Below are 21,270 nucleotides of genomic sequence, written 5' to 3'. Positions count from 1 at the left end.
TCCAATATCACCTAGCTGTTTACTGGAAAAAGGACAAGACGCTAGAAGCGGTCTCAATCCCCATTTCCGAGAAGATGAAGTCTGCCCTGACTTGGTGGAAGGACAGTATCAGCCTCAGAGAGGGTCTGCCCCTGGCTGTTCAGACTCCCAACCACGTTCTCTTCTCGGACGCATCGGACACGGGCTGGGGCGTGACATTAGACGGTCGGGAATGCTCGGGAACTTGGAACTCGAGTCAAAGGACAATGCATATCAACTGCAAGGAGCTACTGGCAGTTCATCTGGCCTTGAAAAGCTTCAAGTCTCTCCTTCAAGGCAAAGTGGTGGAGGTGAACTCGGACAACACCACGGCTTTGGCGTACATCTCCAAGCAAGGAGGGACCCACTCTATGACGTTGTACGAGATCGCAAGGGACCTCCTCACCTGGTCAAAAGATCTAAACATTTCACTAGTAACGAGGTTCATCCAAGGCAACTTGAATGTCATGGCAGATTGCCTCAGTCGGAAGGGACAAATCATTCCAACAGAATGGACCCTACACAAGGATGTGTGCAAGAGACTTTGGGCCACATGGGGCCAGCCTACCATAGATCTCTTCGCAACCTCGATGACCAAGAGGCTCCCAATATATTGGTCACCAATCCCGGACCCAGCAGCAGTTCATATAGATGCCTTTCTCCTAGATTGGTCACATCTAGACCTATATGCATTCCCTCCGTTCAAGATTGTCAACAAGGTACTGCAGAAGTTCGCCTCTCACGAAGGGACAAGGTTGACGTTAGTTGCTCCCCTCTGGCCCGCGAGAGAATGGTTCACCGAGGTACTTCGATGGCTAGTGGACGTTCCCAGAACTCTTCCTCTAAGGGTGGACCTTCTACGTCAGCCACACGTAAAGAAGGTACACCAAGGCCTCCACGCTCTTCGTCTGACTGCCTTCAGACTATCGAAAGACTCTCGAGAGCTAGAGGCTTTTCGAAGGAGGCAGCCAGGGCGATTGCTAGAGCAAGGAGGACATCCACCCTTAGAGTCTACCAATCGAAGTGGGAAGTCTTCCGAAACTGGTGCAAGTCAGTATCTGTATCCTCGACCAGTACCTCTGTAACTCAAATAGCTGACTTCCTTTTATACCTGAGGAAAGAACGATCTCTTTCAGCTCCCACTATCAAGGGTTACAACAAAGATCTACAGGACCTCCTTAAGTCTTTTGAGACCACGAAGGAGCGTCGTTTGGCTACACCTGGTTGGAATTTAGACGTGGTACTAAGATTCCTCATGTCAGAAACGTTCGAGCCGCTACAATCAGCCTCCTTTAAAGATCTCACTTTAAAGACACTTTTCCTGGTTTGCTTAGCCACAGCTAAAAGAGTCAGTGAGATTCACGCCTTCAGCAGGAACATCAGATTTTCATCTGAAACGGCTACATGTTCTCTACAACTTGGTTTTCTAGCCAAAAACGAGCTACCCTCTCGTCCTTGGCCGAAATCGTTCGATATTCCAAGCCTATCGAATATGGTTGGAAATGAACTAGAAAGAGTCTTATGCCCTGTGAGAGCTCTTAAGTTCTATTTAAGACGAACTAAACCTTTACGAGGACAGTCAGAAGCTTTATGGTGTTCAGTTAAGAAACCATCTTTGCCTATGTCAAAGAATGCTTTATCCTATTTTATCAGACTGTTAATACGAGAAGCTCATTCACATCTGAGTGAGGAAGACCAAGCTTTGCTGAAGGTAAGGACACATGAAGTTAGAGCTGTCGCAACTTCAGTGGCCTTTAAACAAAATAGATCTCTGCGAAGTATAATGGACGCAACCTATTGGAGAAGCAAGTCAGTGTTCGCGTCTTTTTATCTTAAAGATGTCCAGTCTCTTTACGAGAACTGCTACACTCTGGGACCATTCGTAGCAGCGAGTGCAGTAGTGGGTGAGGGCTCAACCACTACAATCCCCTAATTCCATAACCTTTTTAATTTTTCTCTTGAAATGTTTTTATTGTTGTTTTTGGGTTGTCCGGAAGGCTAAGAAGCCTTTCGCATCCTGGTTGATTTGGCGGGTGGTCAAATTCTTTTCTTGAGAAGCGCCTAGATTAGAGGTTTTGATGAGGTCCTGTGGTATGGGTTGCAACCCTTCATACTTCAGATCCTAGGGGTCGCTCAGCATCCTAAGAGGATCGCGAGGCTCCGTAAGGAAGACGTACTTAAAAAGGCAGAGTAATTGTTCAAGTCGACTTCCTTACCAGGTACCTATTTATTTTGTTTTTGTTATTTTGATAACTTTTAAAATGAAATAAAAAAATCCTTAGCTCATAATAATGTAAACATTTATTGCTGGTCTCTACCCACCCCCCTGGGTGTGAATCAGCTTATATAATCACCGGCTAAGTTAAATATTGAAAAATGTTATTTTGATAATAAAATAAATTTTTGAATATACTTACCCGGTGATTATATATTAAAGGACCCTCCCTTCCTCCCCAATAGAGACGCAGTGGACCGAGGAGAAAATTGAGTTCTTTGTTTACAATGAGTACTGAGTACCTGGACGACAGATGGCGCTGTTGAAGTACACCCCCTACCTGCATAGCGATCGCTGGCGGATTTTTTCCGTAGAGTTTTCTGTCGAGCAGCAGAGCTGCAGCTTATATAATCACCGGGTAAGTATATTCAAAAATTTATTTTATTATCAAAATAACATATTATAATAAAGAATATGGGATGTATACAGTAACTTGAAAAATAACATACAAGAACATTTACATTAATTTCCAAGACTTAAAAACAACCATACACGATTGTTTACTGTAACTCCATGGATTTTAAAAGAGACTAATAAGGGCAAATAGGGGATAAACCATACAATAGTGTTTACAGTAACTTCCAGAAGTCAAGATGACTTACAGACTTCTAGGAGATTGTGGGTGTATGCCTAGTGATCCTTGTATTCTGTCGTATGAAGGAGACAGAGTGGTGTTGTATGCTAGTCATACATAACCTTTAGCCACACTTTTGGAAAGTAAAGGGGTAATCTTCCCATTTGGAAACACTGAATAAGATAAGAAAATCATTGCAGGTTACAATAAATTGCCATTCACATGTTATATAGTACAGTAGTTAGGAAAGAATATTGCCTTGGTATGATAACAATTTTGCTTTTATTTAGATATAAGTTGAAGGACTTCATGATAGTGATTACTGTTTATAAATACCACAAGCTTGCCAAAATAGCAAAGGCAGAATTGTACATAAACACCTAAATCTCATTCTAGTATCCCAGATGTGGAATAAAAAAAAATGAGTCACAATCAAAGTAAAATTTCATGACCACACCATAGTAATTAAGATATTGAGCCTCAATGGCAGCTAATAGTGTTTTACCAGTGCCCTCTTCTCATGTCTAAAACGCGTTGTTAACATACTTCAACTACTGAAATCACTTTTCATCGAAGGACACCTTGTGCTCCTATAGTGTTACGAAGGTTTGTTTTCTTATGGTAGTAAATCAATTTACTTTTAAAGATTGTTACTTCTGTTTAAGTAGTGCCTGAGATTATTTTATTTATACTTTATCTGAGATTTCAATGTTTCAGAAGGAGGAGAAGCCGACAGAACACATCAATCTGAAAGTGCTGGGTCAAGATGGCCAGATGGTTCACTTTAAAATTAAAAAACATACGTCATTGAAAAAGTTGATCAATGCATATTGTGAAAGATCAGTAAGTAATATTACTTGTATTTTTTAGATGTTTATTAATATGCATAAGTTATCCCTGAACCCCTTCACTACGAGGCCGTTACTCGAGCTATATACGATGTTGTCTCCATCGAATGTATTTGCTCTTTTACTTTAGAATAATCTACATTTCCAGGTTTATTTGTTTTACTGCTGATTGCAGAATAAATATTCCAAAAGTTTGCTTTATTTTCTAAACAACCAAAATATTTTTTCCAATTCATTGTGAAGTGATTATAGAATAATTTTTCAGAAATTTGTTTTATATATTATATAATTTTCTCTGAATAATGGTGAAGCTCTGATTTTTGTGTAAATGGAAATTTTATATTCATTGAAGTGTCTATGTTATTCTGTAATAATTTCACGATAAATAGGTGTCGAATGACATAAAACTACCCCTCATTACTAATGAGAGAGAGAGAGAGAGAGAGAGAGAGAGAGAGAGAGAGAGATAGAATAAATTTATTACGCCCATTAGCAGTTACATACAGCAGTACATCAGAAATCAACAGAAAAAAAAAATTACAGCATTGAATCATCAGTATATCAGTCACTATTGCAGGAGAATGATCCTCATTCCCTTTGCCCTGGATGCAGACGACACTCGTACCCATAGCTATCGCTATTACTCAAGATCCAACATGGGTTTGTAATCTCCCTAAGGAATGTCCATCTCCATGCCTCCTTCTTGGTCAAGCCCTGGGAGCTGAATGACTTGAAGACCCTTCCGAAGAACTGGGCCATGAAAGTTCTCCTTTTTCGCCAGAGGGGCATTCTTATTTCGGTTTCTACCTCGGTGTTACCAACATTGCCAAACCTCCCCTCTAGGTCTCCGGCCTCGGCAAGGGATCCCATTGACGAACCTGACACAGCTTTAGCTCCTAAGGGTGGGAGTTCAAGCCTGGATGAGTCGCAAGACAAAGTTTCGAACCACTGTGTCGGAATGCTGCTTGCGATTTCTAGCCCTAAGGCTGAAGCCTTGAAGCAAAGAGAGCTGGACCATTCATTCATTGAAGGGTTGGGCTGCATAAGGAAGATCAACAATTGGGCAATCCTTCCTATTCCCCCCAGATGGAATTTACTTTCGTTATACGGAGTTTTGAGCTTGCTTGTCCTCAGTCGGAAGTTAGGCGGTCTCCCTTGAATATATTGTGTGTTATAATGCATGAACCGCTGCCTCAGTCCTCGGATTGTGACTTGACCCTTAAGACGGAGTTTTCCTCCACGGCCAAACGAGTCGGTGAGTTGCATGGTCTTTTATACGTCATGCCCATTCAAGGGCATGGTGGTAGGTACACTCAACTTCATCCCTGAGTTTGTTGCTAAGACTCAGAATCTGGCTGTAGTGGACCCTAGGTTTGTGACCTTCTGGATTACGAGTCTTTGTTATGTAACCGAAGATCCTGATCATTCGTTACTATGTCCTGTGAGAGCTTCTTTGGCGCTATCTTAAACGAACTTCTGGAGCTCGCCCACACATCAAATAGCACTTTGTTAAAATGGCAGGTGCAAATGGAGACTCACAATCTGAAACTTCAAGGCCATGTTTACTGCACATTACCTGTAAGATGTAACCCACAGGAACCTGTATACATTTGGTGGCAGCACAACAAGTGCTGTAAGTTACCTCTGCTCCCTTACAGGACAAGTAACAGTTGGTTGAGGGCAGACGTTACCCAGTGTTAGTCGGTGATGAATGGTTAGATTGGCTGGTCTTTTCTTCATTCATCTTTTGGGGGGCAGCATCTGGACGACTCTGCAATGCGGCCTACCTCCGACTGCTGGCGATGCTCATTTCCTTTGTGTACAGGCCCCAAATATGTGGTATACTGTATATTTTTCTATGTTCCCATCATCCCTGCGAGGGAGTGATGGGCAATGTCTAGGTTAAGTGAGAGAAGTGCTACACACTCCGATAATCTTACCTGATCAAGACACAGTGCCTAAAGTTTCCGTATTTTTTCTCCACTATTGCCCAGGCCGTCAACTCTCGTGTATGACATTCTGAAAGTTTGTGGGGGTAAGAAGTGTGCCCCTCTTACGTTCACATGAGCTCAGAGTTGCACCCCAGGTCAATATCCCAGCCAGCTGTGGCTTGTACTTTACCTACCTAATGGTGGATTTCTCATAGTAAAGAGCAAATGGTTTGTATTTGTGTATGAATAAGTTAAAAATTGTAAGTACAGTAATATATACAGGAATGTGTCGATTACAGAGGCATAATGCTGATAAGCCATACTATGAAAATATGGGAGAAGATCATTGAGAAGAGACTCAGATGAAACAACAATTGGTGAGGAACAATTTGGATTCATGCCAGGAAGAGGGACTGTAGAAGCAATATTTGCTTTGAGGCAGGTGATAGAAAAACATCGGGAGAAACAGAAAGGATTACATATGGTCTTTATTGACATGGAGAAGGCATACGATTGAGTACCACGTCAGGAGCGGTGGAGATATATGAGAGAAAAGGGAGTCCCTGAGAAATACGTAAGAATCACCCAAGATATGTATGAAAAGGCAGAAGCAAATGTTAAGAGCAGTATAGGCCTAACAGAAAGTTTCCCAGTAAATGTGGGACTACATCAGGGGTCTGCATTGAGCCCTTGCCTATTTGATCTGGTCATGGATGCATTAACACAAGGTATTAGAGGTCAGTCAGTCTCCTTGGTGTATGCTTTTTGCTGATGATGTTATACTGTGTAGCACTAGGCGAGAGGTAGTAGAAGAGAAACTGGAGGAGTGGGGAAGAGAAATGGAAAATAGGGGATTGAAGATCAGCAGGAAAAAGACAGTATTTGAGATTGGAAAATGGCAAGAATGAGGAAGTTAGTTTACAAGGAGAGAGATTGAAAAGAGTTAAAAATTTCAGGTATTTGGGATCAACAGTTGCAGAAGACAGTGATCTGTGGGTAGAAATAAACCACAGAATACAAGCAGGATGGAAAAATTGGAAAAAAGTGCGTGGAGTACTATGCGACAGGAAAATAGGGGTTAAGTTGAAAGGAAAAGTCACAGGACAGTTGTGAGACCGGCAATAATGTATGGAGCGGAGACGTGGACAATAAAGAAGACAGAGGAAAAGAAGATGGATGTGGCAGATATGAGAATGTTGAGATGGATGTGTGGGGTGACAAGAAGAGATAAGATACGGAATGAGGTAATTAGGGGTACCACAGGAGTTAGAAACTATCAGATAAGATCCAAGAAAGTAGACTGAGGTGGTATGGTCATGTCATGAGAATAGATGAACAGTATATTGGGAGGAGAGTGATGGAAATGGAGGTACAGGGAACGAGAAGGAGAGGGAGACCAAAGTGAAGGTGGGTGGACTGTATCAAGGATGACCTTCGATCTAAGGGATTAACCGGTGATGAGGTGTGGGACAGAGGTAGATGGAGAAAGCTGACCAAAAACATCGACCCCACATAGAAGTGGGAAAAGATGTAGACAAAGAAGAGGATTTTTCTAACCATACAATCCTGAGCTCTTTACTCATAGTTGGCCCTCCATCACTAATTATTATTATTATTATTATTATTATTATTATTATTATTATTATTATTATTATTAAGGAAGGCTGGTTCAAGAATTGAAGAGACAGAGAAAGATGAAAAGGAAGGTTGTTAAAAGGAGAAGAGGCAAAGAAAAGGTGGGCAGAATATTTTGAAAGTTTACTGAATGTTGAGGATAATAAGGAGGCAGATAAAATTGCTGTTGCAGGTGTTGAGGTGCCGGTGATGGGAGATGAGAATGAGAGAGAGATTACAAGAGAGGAAGTGAGGAGAGCACTAGATGAAACGGGAGTAGGAAAAGCATCTGGTATGGATGGTGTGAGAGCTGAGATGTTGAAGGAAGGGGATGTGACTGTACTTGAATGGTTGGTGAGATTGTGTAATATGTGTTTTGTGTTGTCAATGTTACCAGTAGATTGGGTTTGTGCGAGTATTGTACCTCTATATACAGTAAGTGTAAGGGAGATGTGCATGAGTGTTGTAATTCAAGGGGTATTAGTTTGTTGAGTGTAGTTGGAAAAGTGTATGGTAGAGTACTGATTGATAGGATTAAGGATAAAATAGAGAATGCAATCTTAAAAGTACAGGGTGGTTTTAGAAGAGGTAGGGGTTGTATGAATCAGATTTTTACAGTTAGGCAGATATACGAGAAATATTCAGTAAAAGGTAAGGAGGTGTAAGTTGCGATTATGGATCTGGAGAAGGCGTATGATAGAGTTGATAGGGAAGCAATGTGTAATGTGATGATGTTATATGGAGTTGGTGGAAGGTTGTTGCAAGCAGTGAAGAGTTTCTACAAAGGTAGTAAAGCATGTGTTAGGATAGGAAATGAAGTGAGTGATTGGTTTCCGGTGAGAGTGGGGCCGAGACAGGGATGTGTGATGTCACCGTGGTTGTTTAACTTGTATGTTGATGGAGTGGTGAGAGAGGTGAATGCTCGAGTGCTTGGACGAGGATTGAAACTGGTAGACGAGAATGACAATTAATGGGAGGTAAATCAGTTTTGTTTGCGGATGATACTGTACTGGTTGCAGACACGGAAGAGAAGCTTGGCCGATTAGTAACAGAATCTGGAAGGGTGTGTGAGAGAAGGAAGTTGAGAGTTAATGTGGCTAAGAGTAAAGTTATGAGATGTACGAGAAGGGAAGGTGGTGCGAAGTTGAATGTCATGTTGAATGGAGAGTTACTTGAGGAGGTGGATCAGTTTAAGTACGTGGGGTCTGTTGTTGCAACAAATGGTGGAGTGGAAGCAGATGTACGTCAGAGAGTGAATGAAGGTTGCAAAGTGTTGGGGGCAGTTAAAGGAGTAGTAAAAATAGAGGGTTGGGCATGAATGTAAAGAGAGTTCTGTATGAGGAAGTGATTGTACCAGCTGAGATGTATGGATCGGAGTTGTGGGGAATGAAAGTAACGATGAGACAGAAATTGAATGTGTTTGAGATGAAGTGTCTAAGGAGGATGGCTGGTGTATCTCCAGTAGATAGGGTTAGGAACGGAGTAGTGAGGGTGAGAATAGGTGTAAGAAATGAGTTTGCAGCTAGAGTGGATATGAATGTGTTGAGGTGGTTTGGCCATGTTGAGAGAATGGAAAATGGCTGTCTGCTAAAGAAGGTGATGAATGCAAGAGTTGATGGGAGAAGTACAAGAGGAAGGCCAAGGTTTGGGTGGATGGATGGAGTCAAGGAAGCTCTGGGTGATAGGAGGATAGATGTGAGAGAGGCAAGAGAGCGTGCTAGAAATAGGAATGAATGGTGAGTGATTATGACGCAGTTCCAGTAGGCCCTGCTGCTTCCTCCGGTGCCTTGGAAGACCGCGGAGGTAGCAGCAGTAGGGGAGTCAGCGTTATGAAGCTTCATCTGTGGTGGATGACGGGGGAGGGTGGGCTGTGGCACCCTAGCAGTACCAGCCGAACTCAGTTAAGTCCCTTGTCAGGCTGGGAGGAATGTAGAGAGGAGAGGTCCCCTTTTTTATTTCATTGTTTAGTGTCGGCTAGCCCCCAAAATTGGGGGAAGTGCCTTGGTATATGTATGTATGTATTATTATTATCACTTACTATCGAAGCTACCACCCTTGTTGGAAAAGCAGAATGCTGTAATTCCAAATGCTCCAACAGGGAAAAAATAGCCCAGTGAGGTAAGGAAATAAGGAAATTGGAAAACTGCAAGAGAAGTAATGAATAATTAAAGTAGAATATTTTAAGAACAGTAACAAAATTAAAACATCTTTCTTATATAAACTATTAAAAGAGGGTCGTGTCTGGTGATCGCCAGACTTGGGTTCGTCTTGCTCAAACTCGTCAGTTCCTTTAGTAGCTGCAACCTCACCATCCTTGTGAGCTAAGGAGGGGGACGTGGGGGAGCCTATAGGTATATCTGCTGAGTCACCATCGCCACTGGCAGGCCCTCCCTATTCCCAGCTTGTATGGAGAGCGTATGGTCGCTGATTATATGTATATATCGTAAGTCTCTAGGGCATTGTCCTGCTTGCTAGGGCAGTGTCACTGTCCTTTGCCTTTGCTATTAATTAGTGGCCTTTAAACCTTTATGTTAGCCTGTTCAACATAAAAACATTTGCTGCAATTTGAACTTTTTAAGTTTTACCCGATTCAACTACAGTACCTGATTAGGAAGATCAATTTGCAACTTTGTCCCTGCTGGAATAGAACTTCTAGATTACTGTGTAGTTTTGAGCCTCATGTTGGAGAAGGCATGACTATTAGAATTAACTGCATACCTAGTATTACAAACAAGATGATACTGTCCTGGAAGATATGAATTCAAAGGATGATCAGAATTATTAAAAATCTTTTGCCATATTCATAACAAACTAATTGATCGACAGTGCAGGAGATTAATATCTAGATCAGGAATAAGAAAATTGATAGACTGTAAGTTCCTGTCCAACAAATTAAGATGAGATACAGCAGCTGAATACCAGACAGGAAAACAATACTCGAAACAAGGTAGAATGAAAGAATTAAGACACTTCAGAGGATTGATCACAGAAAATCTGAAAAGACCTATCCCGCTAGGAAGTCCTGCCATCATCAAAAGTGGATAGATAGTCTAGCTAACTAGGGGTTGTTGTTGTTTACCGTGCGTTAAAAGTTTATGGCTCGTTTTCCAGTAAGCCGGAACAATATACAGTACACATAGTAAAGAGCTTAGGTTTGTATGGTTAAAAAAAGTACAAATTACTTCCAATTTTGTCATACTCCAGGTGAGATTTTTCTGGATGGTCATTACATTATTTTAAAAAGAAACTAAGGTCTATTTTAAAACAACACTAAAACTAAAGTTTCTTTTATATTTTGAACATCACTATTCAAAAGCTTTGATTTGGAATTGGTGTATTTAGATGAAATTATTAAAGGAGTAAACTAAGAAAATTTAAAAAAATTATTTGCTTCTAAAGTAAAATTAAAGAAAAAACTAGTCCTATAATGGAGAAAAAGAAATAAAGGGGTCCAACACAATTGACATGCAAACAATTATTATTCAATTTAGCTTGTATGACAATAAGGCACTCGCACATGAAAATTCAGTTTGTTCCGACACAATATACTCAGCGAGAACTACTTTCTATAGGAGAGTCACTTGACCTCTCAATCTCGACCAAGAGTTTCCCGCGTTATCCCCCTATCTCGCTCCATATAATTTCTACCCCAGCCGCCAGGATACGCCCTGCGGGCAGGATTAGGGCAGGTCACGGCCTTCCCGGGTCAGCATCCTCATTAAGTTCTTGGTCGTGAGATGTGAAACATCTCACCCTCTCGCTTAACTCTCGATCCTTTGGCGCGTTGTGATTCCACGTGTTTCCAGTGTGGGGACTTGTGTTTTTTCTGCGTAGTGCGTTTTCGCAAAGTATTCTCAGTACGTTCCCCTTGCGTATATCCAGTGTTCCTGTAACTCGATAGTGTTGGCTCTTCGTGTGCGAACGATGGAGCATGTGCGTCGTTGCCCTGGTCCTAGAGCAGGAAAGTCGTGTGGGGCTTTCCTCTCTAAGCCAGAAGTGGACCCTCATTCCCTTTGTTCCACGTGCAGGGGTAAAGTTTGCTCCTCCTCGGACACGTGTCCGGAGTGCGTAAGTTGGGACGGCATACAGTGGGTACGGTATAGTACCAAGAAGAAGTAGTCGTCTAAGCGTTCCCCCAAGAAAGTGAGTGGCGTATCCTCTTTACCGTCGGTCAGTGATCGGTCCGACGAAGCCTCGGCCTCTCTGTCTCCTTCGCAGAGGAGCGGGCATCAAGCCCCCAGTGTTATAGTTAGCCATAGTGTTCTCCCCGGCGAACCCAGTGTGAGGGAGGAACCAAGGGCTGGCCCCTCTGGAGAGAACGGAAGGGCCGTTAGTGCTTCGGGGGAATCGGGCCACGTGGCAGGGGATCACGCTTGCTCAGAAGACCCAGTGTGGGGCAGAGTTGCGATTTCTGATTCCCCCCCACCCTCGTGGGCCGGTGCGTCGGGTTCTCCCCCTCCAGAGGACAACCACGCTAGAGTTCGCCGCCCGAGTAGCGATCCCTTCGGGTGGAAATTGCCGAAGACTCCGGGGAGGTCACCGCTAAGGATGGACGTGTCCCTGGGCCCCTGGCCTCCTAGCAGGGATAGAGTAGACACAGTGCCCTCGATCTCTACAGCAGTTCCCGAGGACTTCCTTCAACATCCGGTCTCGGACGATCGACGGCGAAGAGCCTCCCCCGCGCATCACTCGAGCAGTCGTTACGCGAGGAACGTGGCGCCCTCAGACTCTTCGGAGGCAGATTCATCCTCCGGAGGAGAACGCAAGGAGAAACGACACCGGAAGAGAGAGCGGACCGATAGTGATCGTTCCCGCTCTAGGTCGAGGTCGCGGCACAGCAGGAAGCGCCCCCGCTCTCACTCCCGTAAGTACAGGAGAGATGTCTCTCCCGGCGGCGAATGGGTCTACGTCCCTTCAGGAGAGTCCAGAAGACACCGCTCTCCAGACTCTCGGTCCAGTGAACGAGCCTCTAGGTTGTCGCTGCCTACGCACAGCCTAGAACCGCTCGACCTGCCACGCAGGAAGGACCTCGCTCTTAGGCACAAGTCCTCGAGGCCTCCGGTTCACCCCGCCCAGCGGGGGGAAACGCGCTTCCGAGAAGGCAGCCCTACCGAACCAGCCCAGCTGGGGCGGTCGTCGAGCAGGAAGGACCAGTTCCCGGGGTCGGGTCATCCCACCGGGACCGTGTCCTCCTCTTCCAGAGCCTTGGGGCAGTTGAAGGTCCTCCCGGAGCCGGTGACTCCCGCCCTACGGCGAGACCCACCCGCGTACCGAGCGCCCTACGGTTACGGGTCGTCCTCCCTGGAACCGAGGGGAGAACGCCCTGTCTACCGTCCAAGCACGGCGCCCCCACGCCAAGCCGAGGCCTCGGCCGACGGAGGCGAGGCTTCCCCGTCGGAGGACTCCGCCTACAGAAGGGTGGTAGGTCTCATCAGAAGGCTCCATGGAATTCCAGAACCCTCGGCGCCTAAGATGAATGCCTGGAGGTCGAGCCTCCTGAGATACACTCACCGTGACGCCCTGCCGAAGTCCTCCCTGGCCCTTCCTCTCGCCCCAGACCTAGTACTGGGACAAGAATACATTGACAACTTAGTGGCCAGCAGTGCGGAGGCCCCAAGTCCCAGAGTGCCTCCAAACTCCTCCAAGGTCTCAAACCACAGGGCAAGGTTTATATCCCGGAAGGACGGCGCCCAGGTCCCTGTAGGGTGGACCCAGCCTTGGACATCCTGGGACAAGGCGGCTCGGAAGAAAGGGCCTCTTCAGCCCCTGTGTCCTTCTCACCCACTGAAGCCGGCATGATGGAGGAGATGTCAAGAGATCTTGTGAACGTCTCCTCATGGCTGGACTGGTGGGCCTCCACGTTGGTTAACGTACGAGCCTCCACAGACCCCGACGATCCTGAGCAACAAGGTCTCCTGACGGACCTTCTCACCTCCGGGGGGAAAGCCCTCAAGTTTATGGCTTATCAAGCGCTCTCCTTGACGGCCAACTGGGTCCTTAGAAAACGGGACACAGTGCTTTCTAAGTTGGCAAGGAAAATCCCGGACAGAGAGGCCCGAGTGGTTCGTAGCCTACCCCTAGGAGGTGAGTCGCTGTTTCCGTTGAAGGAGCTAGAAGTGCTAATGGAGAAGGTGTCCAAGAGGAGACAGACCAACGTCCCCAGACAAACATCTTACAGGAGATCAGTCTCGGATAGTGCCGTGACTCCTCAGGCCACCCCCAGCTCTTCGAGGAGGGACGCCCCCTCCTCCTCCTGGACAACAACTCCACAGCCCTCCCGCAGGGGAGCACCAGCTTCTGCCAGCTCCTTCAGGTCAGGTTACTCCGCCTCGGAGAGGCAGATCAGGCCGCCCCTCTAGAAGAAGGTAGAGGGAGAGGCCCCCTACTCCCGCCCAAGCCTCGGGTTGGGGGATGCCTCAGACCACATTGGCAAGCATGGAAAACGCATGGGGCGGATGCTTGGACGGTGTCCGTCCTGAAAGAAGGCTACAGGGTCCCCTTCATAGCGGATCCACCCCCTCTTATTCCAGCCACCCAGACAGAATGGTTGGCTCCCAGGGACCCGTTGAAAAGGGCCACCCTGCTAAAAGAAGTTTCCTCCATGTTGGAGAAGGGAGCCATGGAAGAAGTCCTTCTCCCAGGGCCAGGCTTCTACAGCCGCCTGTTCCTGGTGGAGAAAGCAACGGGGGGGTGGAGACCAGTGATAGACCTGTCGGCCCTCAACAAGTTCGTCAAGAAGACGAACTTCAAGATGGACACCCCAAAATCCGTCCTGATGTCCTTGAGGGAGAAGGATTTTATGATGACGATCGACCTCAAGGACGCGTACTTCCAGATTCCGGTCCACCCGTCGAGTCGGAAGTTCCTCCGGGTAAAATGGGGCTCCCAGATCCTGCAGTTCAGGACCTTCTGCTTCGGCCTGTCGACGGCCCCTCAAGTGTTCACGAGGGTCTTCGCGACGGTCTCAGTATGGGCTCACGAACGAGGTATCTGCCTCATCAGATACCTGGACGACTGGTTGCTCCTTTCCAGCTCAAAGGCCCTCTTGGAAGAGCAAGGGAAGGACCTCCTCCAATTCTGCAGGAGTCTGGGAATCATTATCAACCTGGAAAAATCGAACCTAACTCCATCCAACCGAATGGGGTACTTGGGTATGACGTTGGACACCGTGCAGGGGAAGGCCTTCCCCTCGGAAGACAGGATACAGAACCTCATCAATATCATTCAGCCGTTCCTGTCGGAGCTTCCCTGGAGGGCGAAAGACTGGCAGAGGCTGATAGGTCACTTGGTCTCATTAGAGAAACTGGTTCCCCAAGGGAAGATACGGCTCAGACCCGTACAATGGAACCTCAAGGCTCTATGGTCCCAGACAGGCTCTCAGAAAGCGTTGATTCCGGTCCTTCCGGACACGAGAGCAGCCTTAGAATGGTGGCGATGCCAGTCGAACTCCCTCAAGGGGATGCCCCTCGGGTCCTGTCCCCCCGAGTTTCTCCTGTTCACAGACGCCTCCAGCCTAGGGTGGGGAGCCCACCTGCGGGAGGAAACAGCAAGCGGTACCTGGTCGGAGACCGAAAGGCAGCTCCACATCAACGTCCTGGAGCTAAAAGCAGTACAGAAGGCATGTCTGCACTTTGCAAGTCGGTTGAAGGGAAACACCGTGTCCCTAATGTGCGACAACGCCACGGTGGTAGCCTACATAAAGAAGCAAGGTGGTATGAAGTCGAAGGAACTGTGCGACCTCACCATAAACATCCTGCATTGGGCGGACGAGCACCAGGTGATACTCCTAGCAAGGTTCATCCCCGGGAAAAGAAACGTGCTAGCCGACGGCCTCAGCAGAATGGGTCAGATAGTAGGGACGGAGTGGTCCCTACAACCAGAAGTGGCCAGACTCATCCTTCAACGCTGGGGCTCCCCGGTGATGGACCTCTTCGCAACAAAGCTCAACGCCAAGCTACCGGTCTATTGCTCCCCGGTACCAGACGAAGGAGCAGCCCTAGAAGACGCCTTCCAGCACAAGTGGGTCAACCTGGACGTATATGCCTTTCCCCCCTTCACGCTGTTAAGGCAGGTGCTCAACAGAGTAAGAACCTCCCAAAACCTAAGGATGACTTTGGTAGCGCCCTGGTGGCCGGAGAGAGAGTGGTTCGCGGATCTAAAAGACCTGGCAAGCCATCCGCCTTGGCCTCTGCCCCCCAGGTCAGATCTGCTGAGTCAACCTCACTTCCTCAAGTTCCACGACAACCCTCTCTCTCTTCGCCTTCACGCCTGGAGACTATCGAGCGGCTCCTGAAGAAGGAGGGGTACTCCTCCGCCACAGCTAAGAGGATGTCCCTATACCTAAGAAAATCCTCTACCGTGGTCTACCAGGCGAAGTGGGCCGCCTTTACGAAGTGGTGCACGGCAAAACACATAAGACCTCTTAAAGCCTCGTGTACCTTAGGGATAAAATAGGGATGTCAATCCCAGCTATTAAAGGAGTACGAGCAGCCTTAGGCCAAGTCTTTCTCCTGAAAGGCATCGACCTGGGGACCTCGAGACACATAGCGATGCTGATTAGAAGTTTCGAGCAGTCCTGTCCTCCTCAAGCCAGGAGAGTGCCCAGATGGGACCTGGCCAAGGTTCTGAAAATGCTGTGTCGTCCTCCCTTTGAACCCCTCAAAGATATCAGGGACAAAGATCTCACCCTCAAGACAGTCTTCTTGCTAGCCTTGGCTTCAGCTAAGAGAGTAGGTGAGATCCATGGTCTGTCCTACGACGTGGCATACTCCAAAGGGTGGAGGGAGGTATCCTTCAAGTTCGTACCCTCCTTTGTAGCAAAGACTCAGAACCCAGCAGTCTGGGACCCGAGGTTTGAAGGTTTCTCAATTCCGGCCATCCCCAAGACAGGCAATACGGAAGACCTGAAGTTATGCCCAGTCAGGATGCTCAGGAAGTACCTGGAAAGGACGGCTCATCTCCGCCCAGGTGCCAAGAACCTCTACGTCTCTTCAGGTGTTAATAAGAAGCAAGTCTCCAAGAACACCATTTCCTTCTGGCTGAGACAAGTCTTCACTAGGACTTATGAAGAGGACAAGGTGGCAGCACCGGGCACTCCCCGCCCCCATGACATCAGAGGTCTGAGCACTTCCTTGGCCTTTGAGAGAAACATGGCAGTGGGGCAGATCCTACAGGCCGGCACTTGGTTGCACCAGTCGACCTTCACTGCCCACTATCTCAAAGACTATTCAAGAAAGTCTTTGGATGGATTCTCCATTGGGACAGTCACCGCCGCCCTCCAAGCTGTGTAGCGGCAGGCTAGAAGACGTCCCCAACGGTGAATGGACTCGTCCCTACTTCTTCAGGAGAAGATTCAGTAGAGAAGATGTTAAGAGGTGAGTCTTAAAATATAAGCGTAAGGTTTCCGCAGTTACCCTCTATCCGCTCTCTGTACCCCCGCATTCCGTAGCCCTCCAGGCACTATGTGCCAGACCAAGTGGCAGAATGGCTCTCCCGCCTCCTAAGGTGTAAGTCTCCTATAGAAAGTAGTTCTCGCTGAGTATATTGTGTCGGAACAAATCAAAAATTTTAAACAATTTTTATTTTTCCTAACATACTCACCGAGAACTACTTTCGGGTAATGGCCCTCCCGTCCGTCCCCGAGTGCCATTCTTCCATTGCCGAGTTGGGCTAAACGTCGAACTTAATGAGGATGCTGACCCGGGAAGGCAGTGACCTGCCCTAATCCTGCCCGCAGGGCGTATCCTGGCGGCGGGGGTAGAAACTATATGGAGCGAGATAGGGGGATAATGCGGGAAAATCTTGGTCGAGATTGAGAGGTCAAGTGACTCTCCTATAGAAAGTAGTTCTCGGTGAGTATGTTAGGAAAAATAAAAATTGTTTAAAATTTTTTATATTCTGAGTCTAATGTACAAGACAAAGATCTGTTGCAAAATTACGCCAGTGACAGTTCGGACCCTCATTTAGGCCTTTACGTGGTATTACTCTTTATTGTGAATTTATATACTTCCCTTGAAGTACGATGGGAAAACTCATATCCGTTACGTTTCTCCTAAAAATGTTTTAGTACTGGAGCGTTTACAACTTTTATAAAGATTCTTTATGCTCCATAACAATGTATAGAATTACAGGATATTCTCAATATCATAAAACACCACATTACCATAGAGCATCTTATCTGTTATTGCAATTCAAGCAATTGTTATTAGCTTACATAAACATAGATGTATGACAAACAATGAATGCAAACAGAGTTTGGAGTGAAACACCTTAACTTTGTCACTAACTTAAAGATTACTTAATCTTAAAGTTTTGAAGGTGTTGTATATAGTTAAATAAACATTATCAATGGAAAGATCTGGATATTGAGAAACCACTGTCCTCGACATCCTTACAATCATAGTTTCAGTTTTGTTACAGTTTAACTTCATGCCCCATAATTTGTACCTTGCCCTAATTTTAGCTAATCTCTATTAAGGTATTCAGAAACTCCAGATCTACGAGCAGGAGATGGGATTGATGAAAAGAGAGTAGCATCATCTGTTTATGCAATGAGCTTATTTTTTAGACTAAACCGCATATGTTTATATAATATGAAAAGTAATGGTTCAAGAACACTACCCTAAGCACCAATATCACATTTCTATGCTCACAACGGTTACCATCAACAACAACTGTGCAATCTATTACTTAAGAATTCTATATTGATGTCAAGAAAAATCGACCTACTCCCATCTGTTTCAGTTTGAAAACAAGGTCTTCGAGATTAGCACAGTCAAAGGCAGCTCTAAAATGAAAGCCAATCATACATCAATACAGTTCAGACTTTATATCTTGAAAACTATTTAGATTCCTTTTGTGTCAGTAGATTTTCTGTCAGAAACAGCCTTTCACCCCAGAATCGTTTTCAGGTTGGTGGGAAGTGGATTGGAGTAAGCACTCTTGCACCTCTTCAGGTCAAAAGTCCTGACATCCTGGGATTTTAACCCAGGCAGTTTGGTAATAGGAATTTCCTCCCTCCCTAGGATAAGACTCCTATTAAAGCCTAAGGGTTTGCATTCTAGTAGGAACAAGTCGCAGATTTTAAAAGTAATTTTTGTTTTTCCTAAATACAAACCTTAGTCCTTTAAGTCACACTTCTTGCCTCATCCACGCTACAATTCTTAGGTGGAGGTCAGTGGCCTAGCAGGATGCAGGGCTTCCCAGCCAGGAACTACCAAAACTTTGTTGAAAATTTTAACAGTAGAGTTCCAATTTTTCTGAAGTCATACTCCTAATAAAGGACTCGGGTTTGTAAAATTAGGAAAATTACAAATTGCTTTTTAAATTTGTGATATCAAGCAATATGTGAAAAATACAAGTAAATTCCAGTACTAAACAGTTCAAACCCATTAATCATGATATAGAATTCCTATTCAATCCTCCAAGGAGGACTATGAAATGAAGCATTAGCATTCATCTGGTCACGTCAGGCCAGACAAAATAGGCATTTGTTATCTTTTTCTCAGTGTGATTGGCCGAGTTTCGCACCCGATTTTGGAAAAATAGGATTATTGGGTTTGCTTTTATCCTATATGGTGGCTTGTGTTTAATGTAATTGTTAATTCTTATATCTTGACGTTTATTCTTTTAGTGTTCTATCTCCACAGAAACTTGCCCAGACGACAGTAAGATTTAGATTTGATGGTCAGCCAATATCAGAAAATGATACTCCCCAAGGACTTGAAATGGAAGATGGTGACACAATAGAAGTATTTCAGCAACAGACTGGAGGAAGACCCTGCCGAAGAAGCCATCATGTGCAGTTGTGACACTATCTTTTTATGAATTGCATGGATTAAATCAGAAACTTTTTCATCTGCTAATTGAGTAAAAGCAGGCAGTGGTAAATGTTTTGTACATTATGAGTTTAAGTTTTGTAAAGGAATTATCTGTTAATTTTACCCAAACTTTTGAACCACCATGATCTTTCCATTGTAGTCCCTTTTCTAAACTTGAAAGATGAGTTAAGTATGGGAAGTCATTTATTTTTTATTTGCTCTCTTCCTCTTTCTCATATCCCTTACGTATAACAATTTCTAAGGATGAATTATCATAATCTGTGGTCATTAGAATATCATTCATTTTCATAAACTGCATTGATACTTTAATCTGCTTTTGAATCTATATATTTCTTCATGGTTGTATTGCTGTCACAGTCCTTTAAGCAAGGTCAGTGTACTCATCAGTTTACTTAATTTTGTAATTTGCTGTGTATTTTTTGAGGAAAGAGGATATCGTTGTAGGTACAGTACAGTTTAACTTTGCTATAATATGATCTTTGCTGAAGCTACAGAGTTATTAATCATTACTGTAATATGCATCATTCAAAAAGATTCATCTTTTTTTGGGATAAGGTTTTCAGCTGGTTAAGCTGCATCACTTAACCAAATATGCACATTGATATTGTTTGAATAAGAAATGAAGTACAGTAGTTTCAGTTTTGTTTTTTCAAGTGACACTTATTTTAACTACTTTTAGAAAGATTTGCAAGTGGCTCTTATTTTGACTACTTTCAGAAAGAAGTGGATAATTCTCTCACCTTGAAGTTTATTGTTCATACATAACAAACAACAATGCTACATCTTATGCAATTCAGCTTTTTAAACTTTATTTAATACTACAGTATACATTAATTTTATTGGCATTGAGTCTACAGACTCTTGAATCATCTGTGGATCTTCAACTAGTTTGGTATATAGAATGCACTCTTGAACGTAAGTTCTTGTTGTTCAGAATATGTAGAATGTATCATTCACACACTGGGAAGTTCAGTACTGTAGTTTGTAACTGTAGAAATAAAATAAAGTCTGAAACAGCTGAAATATTTATTTAAAAGGAAGGAAAATATGAATATAGTACATTGTATTATAGAAAAGATTTTTAAGTGTAGAAGTGGATCAGAATTGCTTTTCCTCTAAAACCAATTTGGAAAAAACCAGAATGTGGAGTTGAACTGTACTTTACAATTATTCCTATAGCAATAACGGCATGTTGGGCATTGCCAGAAATTGCTGTATGAATGTTAGATTACAACTGCTTTTGCTCACAGACAAAACTGCTCCGCATAGATTACATATGTGAACTTGACGGAGAGATATTCAGGCCTACCTGACTGACATGGCCTAATGACTTTGGACTCAAAATAGTTTATAAGAATTTTTTTCCTGTAATGTTTTATACTTCAGATGTAGCTGACAAAACTATATTCTTGACCCCTTGATACTTTATGATGGAACCTTCAACCTTTCCCCACTGTGTGGGATGGCATGATTGCCATGTTATACAACATGTACACTGGTCACTACCTAGTTCTTGATAATGGTGAGAGAAAAATAAATTGTTATTTGATTAACTATCGTAAATTTTATTCCCCAATGTACTACAGTGAAAATTTCTTTCAGACAAGATTTATTAGAACTCATGTTTGAAGGAGATAATGCTTTTAATTTTAAACCCCCCAGAAAAGGAAAAAATCTGTTAAAATGCTGAAGTCCTTGTTTTTATGGTTGTATTTAGAGAGAGTTTAATATTGCAGGATTTCTGTTGAGTATTTCTAATTCAAAAGTTCTTGGTTTTCAAGAAAGGTGCTTTCAAATAATGGTAGTTAAATGGGAAAATGCATGGTTTCACCTACTTTGGTACTGGATTATTTAACAGAAATGTATAAGGTACAGTATTGGTTTACTTTCATCTCAGACACTATTTGGATTATGAACCGTAGTTGCAAAGTAACAAGGTAATTTATATCAAATCTAGTTGATTCCATGGGAATTTTTAATTTGGTTGATATTGATCAAAATTTGATTTTACCGTATTTCAATTGCCTTGTTGGGATTCGCGAGATAAAGTGTATTGTTACAAGTCTGACTGCAGTGTTGATTATTCCCCTATAGTAATGTTTTTAAATAGTTTTAGTGTTTTTATTAATAAATCATTGTGAGACAACTCTGATTTCTAAATAAGGATTGG

The 21,270-nt window shown here is 44.2% G+C and overlaps 1 protein-coding gene across 1 annotated transcript in view; it reads left to right on the top strand.

The window, feature by feature from the left end:
• Positions 1-20,654, top strand: part of LOC137645952 (small ubiquitin-related modifier 3-like) — a 50,915-nt gene extending 30,261 nt beyond the window's left edge. Inside the window, exons 2-3 of the mRNA XM_068379025.1 lie at positions 3,585-3,710; positions 18,909-20,654. Of these exons, the coding sequence (XP_068235126.1) occupies positions 3,585-3,710; positions 18,909-19,070 (288 nt within the window). The 3' untranslated portion in view covers positions 19,071-20,654. The remainder of the gene's footprint in view (positions 1-3,584; positions 3,711-18,908) is intronic.
• Positions 20,655-21,270: the final 616 nt, after the last annotated feature.

Source organism: Palaemon carinicauda, chromosome 8 (assembly GCF_036898095.1).
Source record: "Palaemon carinicauda isolate YSFRI2023 chromosome 8, ASM3689809v2, whole genome shotgun sequence".
Classification (NCBI taxonomy): Eukaryota; Metazoa; Arthropoda; class Malacostraca; order Decapoda; family Palaemonidae; genus Palaemon; species Palaemon carinicauda.
This window is presented reverse-complemented; position numbering and strand designations above follow the sequence as displayed.